Source organism: Gekko japonicus, unplaced genomic scaffold (assembly GCF_001447785.1).
Source record: "Gekko japonicus isolate JY-2015 unplaced genomic scaffold, Gekko_japonicus_V1.1 scaffold2025, whole genome shotgun sequence".
In the NCBI taxonomy this organism is placed as follows: domain Eukaryota; kingdom Metazoa; phylum Chordata; class Lepidosauria; order Squamata; family Gekkonidae; genus Gekko; species Gekko japonicus.
This window is the reverse complement of record NW_015172065.1, coordinates 279,310-284,058: the sequence shown is the minus strand read 5'-3', so window position 1 is coordinate 284,058 and position 4,749 is coordinate 279,310. Positions and strand designations below refer to the sequence as shown.

Genomic DNA, 4,749 nt, shown 5'->3' with positions numbered 1-4,749 from the left:
TGGAGGTGGAGGAACACGCACCCAGTTTTCCCTTGGCACAAATGGTCCTGAGGATATTTATACACAATAGCAAACTTTGCATAACCTCAGCGGCAGAGGGGATGTTTGTTTGTTTTTTTAGCTTAGCAGAATCTCTTCCTACTGAAAGATGCACATGAGAGAACCGCATTTAGGACACACACACACACACACCGTAAGACAGGGTGTCATCTGTCACCACGGGTGCAACGTCTTTGTAAGCGCATCGTGTATCGGCCCCCAGCCCCATTCCAGGGCATCATGACAAAACCTTGCTAATTAGTATGTTGAGATGAAGGGAGGAAAACCAAAAACAAAGCTATGATTTTAAAACCCCAGAATATCGAGGAGAGATAGATGCAACTCCCCCCTCCCCACCAAATCAAGCAGTTTGGTCATGTGTTACAAGTGAGTCCCTGGATATTTTCATCCCTTGTATAAAATGTTTCAAAGCTCTTGCCAAAATAATCAGTAAGGACAGAAAAGGGAAAAGGGGAAAAAACCCAATATATTCATTAGTTGTAGTATATGTGTCTAATCTTCTATTTCTTTTATGTTTACAGCAACTGTTTTCTGGTCTTTATTTCATATTTTGTATATGTTTGATTGTATATATTTTTACACGTTAGCCAGTATGTTCTATTTGCATTAGACCTCTGAGGAAGGCCTGTGAAGGCCGAAACGCGTTAGGTCTATTTCATCAGCCTTTGTGTTTTTATATTTGTATATGAGGTACTAATGGGCCCTTATTTGTTATTTTAATTTGTGTTTAATAAATACATGTATATTTTTGTATGTTTTATAATTAGATTTTTAGAGTTGGCCCTTTTCTATTCTTGACCAACCTTTTTAGGTTTTGAATTCAAAGCTCTTGCCACCGTGGCGGAAAGTGCACAAGACACTCTCTCCAGTCAAACACATCTGACCCGGTTCCCTTCATGGTTCCCTTCCTCCACTTGTAGCCCGAGGGAAGTCTGCCGTTCACACAGGCCTCCGGACCCACGGTGCGGAAGAGACTAACAGGACCCACTGATTTGCACCCAAGTGATGCAGAGACCTCCTGCCTGAACCTGGAGCCCCGGGCTGTGAAGCACTCTGTAGCCCTTGTCCCTGCCCACCCCCTGCCCAAAACACACATCGCCCTCAGGTGACTAAGACAGCACTTGTGATGAAGCTCTTCACTTGACTAACGTTAAACCCCAACGTGCTGCCTTTCGAGAAATTAAACAAGAAATGTCGCTAAGCCAAAGACTGGGAGAGGAGATCCACAATGGCCCCTTCTTCTTAACCCTTCAGGCGGCGGCAGGCGGCGCTGAACAAGGCGGCCCCTGTGCAGCCTCCACCCGGCACGGGGTCTGCCTCCAGCAGCTGACGTGACTGCAGTCAGCAGTGCCAGAGGGGGAGGAAGGCACTTTGGCAGTAGAGAAATGGCCCTCGGTACGTGGCGAGGGAGAGAGCGAGGGCTCACTTGGGCTAACAGGCGTGGCCGAAGAGGTGAGAGATCCAACTTCTGGGCTCCCAGAAGCGAGTGTCCGTCTTTTGGACTGGCTTCACACAACACACATGGCTCAGGCACTGCTGGTGCCCGTATGCCACAATATGTACAAAAAAAAAAACTGTTAAAAGGCTGCAGCGGCCAGGCAATTTAGCGGGGGGGGGCACCCACCATCACGTGGCAGCACCAAAACCGTCAGGGAGGAGAGCATTCCCAGTAGAAAATAAGATCACCGGTATATACAGAGCTACACGAAACTGCTGTTCAGGATTGCCAGGCTTGGCTCCAAGCCTCCATGGTATTACTGGTTTCTTCCAAGATGGCACAAAAGAGGGGGAAGGGCAAGGAGCATGGCGACCGGAGACGGGCTGAACGATGATGCCGAGAGGAGCCTCGTGGCCCCAGCGGCTTCCTTCCTTGGCGGCACAGTCCCTCGGTCGTCCGTGAGAGGCTGGGGGCTGCCAACTTGGGGAGGGAGGGGAGCACCTTCCTTTAAGCGTAGTCCATCTGAAGAGGGCTGCAGGAGCCTTCATCCTTGTGCTCCTGGCTGGGCACACTGGCCTTCCCCTCACTGCTGCTGCTGCTGCTCCCTCCCTCCACGGGCTTAAAGGAGATGTAGTCTTGCACTTCCATTTCCATGTTCTTGGCTTTCAGGGCTGCTATGTGCAGCTTTTCCAGGAAATCTGGCATGCCTAGAATGAGAAGGGTTCACAATGGAGAGGGGAGAGAAGGGCTATTGACCAAGACCAGGGTCTGAGAAGTGGCTTTCAGTCACAAAACAGCATATTATAGGGCTACCCTCTCACTGCCCAAAGATGCCTGCGCTCTTCATCCTGACATCCCCCCAGTCTCCCTCTTTAGGCAGTCAACATTACAGAATTCCTGAGGTGCAGCCATTTGTGTGTAGGAATTAACACGGTAACCCGGAGTGTGAGAATCCGACACGTATGAAATGGTGCACGTACATGTGCTAGACTGTCACTCAATTACCCACTGATGTTTTTGCCCTAGAGAAATGCAGGATCTCAGGGCGTGTTTTTTTCAGAACTCAAAGAAGTGTCGAGGGTGGTGCACCTAAACTGCAACATGATGCACGCTTGCCGATAGCCAGACTTTGTGAACTCGGTGGGACTTGCATCTAAGTAAACAGCTAGGGTAACTAAAAAACAAAAAACAAAGTGTGATGCAGTGTTAAGCATCTCTTGCCAAAGGGTTCCTGCAAAGAGAGCCACTGCCAACACAGGCACTTCTTGCTTCCTCCTACAGAAAGGCAGACCCTCAAGCTTCATGGCCAGCTGCTCTGGAGGACAACAAAGCCCCTGTCAGCTATTGTGCCAGACCAGGACTTCCTGCCGCAAGACTGAACAGTTAAAAGCAATTATCCACCCAGCACAGAGGCAGTGACTTGGAAGTGACTCCAAGTGGATGTTTCAACAGAGTTTTATCATCCCTGCTTCTTAAGAGTCCTCCTCTCAGGCAGCAGAGGAGCAACCTGGGATTGTAGCCCTGAACCTCTGGAATTACCAAAACTTTTAAAAGACCATTCTGAACCATGTTCTGAATCTGTATATAGTGCTGGCCAGAAGAACACCTGGGGACAGGACACCTGGGCTGAACACTAGTGGCCCATGCAATGTGTCGTTTCGGTCTTCATCTACTACCTGACGTTGATCTCCCCGACCGGAGGGGGCCCAGCTCCATGACTCACCACTAGAGACCATCCAGCTCACACAGTAGCGAGGGAACACAGTCTGAGGGTTGTCGCTGTATGTCAGCAGGTAGTCAAAGCCGTTCTAGGAAGAGAAGCAAGATTAGCGGCCCCTTCCCAGGAGTCCATCCGGCAAGGACTACCACGCAGACCCCCCCACAGTTTAAAGAAAGCAAAAGCTTCCAGGGCTTCCGGCTGACTGCATCTATTAGACCAGTTCCTGCCTTGCCTGTATAGCAAGAGCAGCTTATGAGCAGATGTCGCTGCTGAGTACAGCAAGATCCCAGGGTGATCGTTTGGCTTCCGCTCCAAACCCACACACACACCCCACACACACACACGCTGCATGAGCACTGCGCTACCACGACACACGTGCCAGCGTGCTTGATGGGGGAAGGACCAGCCCGAACAGGGCAGACCTGAAGCTTCCCTTGAAGGCTGACAGGAAGCTCACCTCATCAAATGTTTTGTGAGGGCGAATAACCATCTGGGATTCATAAGTTCGTACACGGACAAAGTCAGGATCCTCTGGGACATTCGGGTGCTCAACCGCTCTGGAAAAAGCAGTGCAGAAAAGAAATATTTCCCTGAAGAGCTAAAGCAGACCTGAAGGCCTCACTCGCACTCCCCAAGCTATTCACATTCCGTAGCACACGGTACTTTAGAAGGGCCCTGGGCAGATACAAGTTGGATCGGGTGTATTTGAACATTTTACGTAAGGCACTCAGGAACTCTGGGGCCATACACCTGAGGGACCCAAGGAATTAGCCCTCTGCCACCTATTCACCAAGCCAGCAAAGTACATAGCACCTTTAAGGCAGTGCCTGCTGGTCAGCTGTTTGGCAGTGACCGGCCCTTTCACAGCTCACTGCCTGACAATCAGCTTGGAGGCAGCCTTGACACAAGGGAATGGGACGTTGGGGCCGTGACAGCTTCCCACAGGAATCACTTTGACTCCATGGGAGTTCTGAAGGGGTGGAGCCTCTGAAGCGGCCGGCCCCAGGACAGGTCCTTCATAAGGCAGAGAGAAATCAGCCCAAGAGGACGTGCCAGCTCTTGCTGCTCCACGTGGGAGGTGCAGGGCCAGGAGAGAGGTGGAGAACCATGACAAAGGGATCCCCTTTCCCCCTCAGTCTTAGGCAGTGCTCCCTGCTGTCAAGGATCGCCGGACGCAGGCAGGGATGCCAAATCACAGGCGATCTGGAAGGGGGGGTCAATTCTTAACATGACTTCACACCCAAAGACTTCACGCGCATTGTCTTCATGCTGCCTCCCTTTAATTCCTTCAGCACCCTCCTGGCCTTTTGAAATCCAAGACTTGGGGAGCAGAACCACACAATGTAGCACCACATACACACTGCATTTGCATTTACTTTAACTGTGGAACATGCATCTTCCACCTGGAACCCTTACCGTGACACCAGAACCATCAGATTGTTGTCCTGGTCCACAATGTACCGTCGAACATACACGTAATCCCGTGAGTACATTGGATACTAAAGATGGGGAAGGGGAGAGAAAGAATGGT

The 4,749-nt window shown here is 50.6% G+C and overlaps 1 protein-coding gene across 1 annotated transcript in view; it reads right to left on the bottom strand.

Annotated features, from left to right (window-relative positions):
• Positions 1-805: 805 nt before the first annotated feature.
• STARD7 (StAR related lipid transfer domain containing 7) overlaps positions 806-4,749 on the bottom strand; it is a 17,049-nt gene continuing 13,105 nt past the window's right edge. Inside the window, exons 6-9 of the mRNA XM_015420816.1 lie at positions 4,635-4,717; positions 3,676-3,775; positions 3,222-3,306; positions 806-2,205 (exon numbers count right to left, since the gene is read on the bottom strand). Of these exons, the coding sequence (XP_015276302.1) occupies positions 2,006-2,205; positions 3,222-3,306; positions 3,676-3,775; positions 4,635-4,717 (468 nt within the window). The 3' untranslated portion in view covers positions 806-2,005. The remainder of the gene's footprint in view (positions 2,206-3,221; positions 3,307-3,675; positions 3,776-4,634; positions 4,718-4,749) is intronic.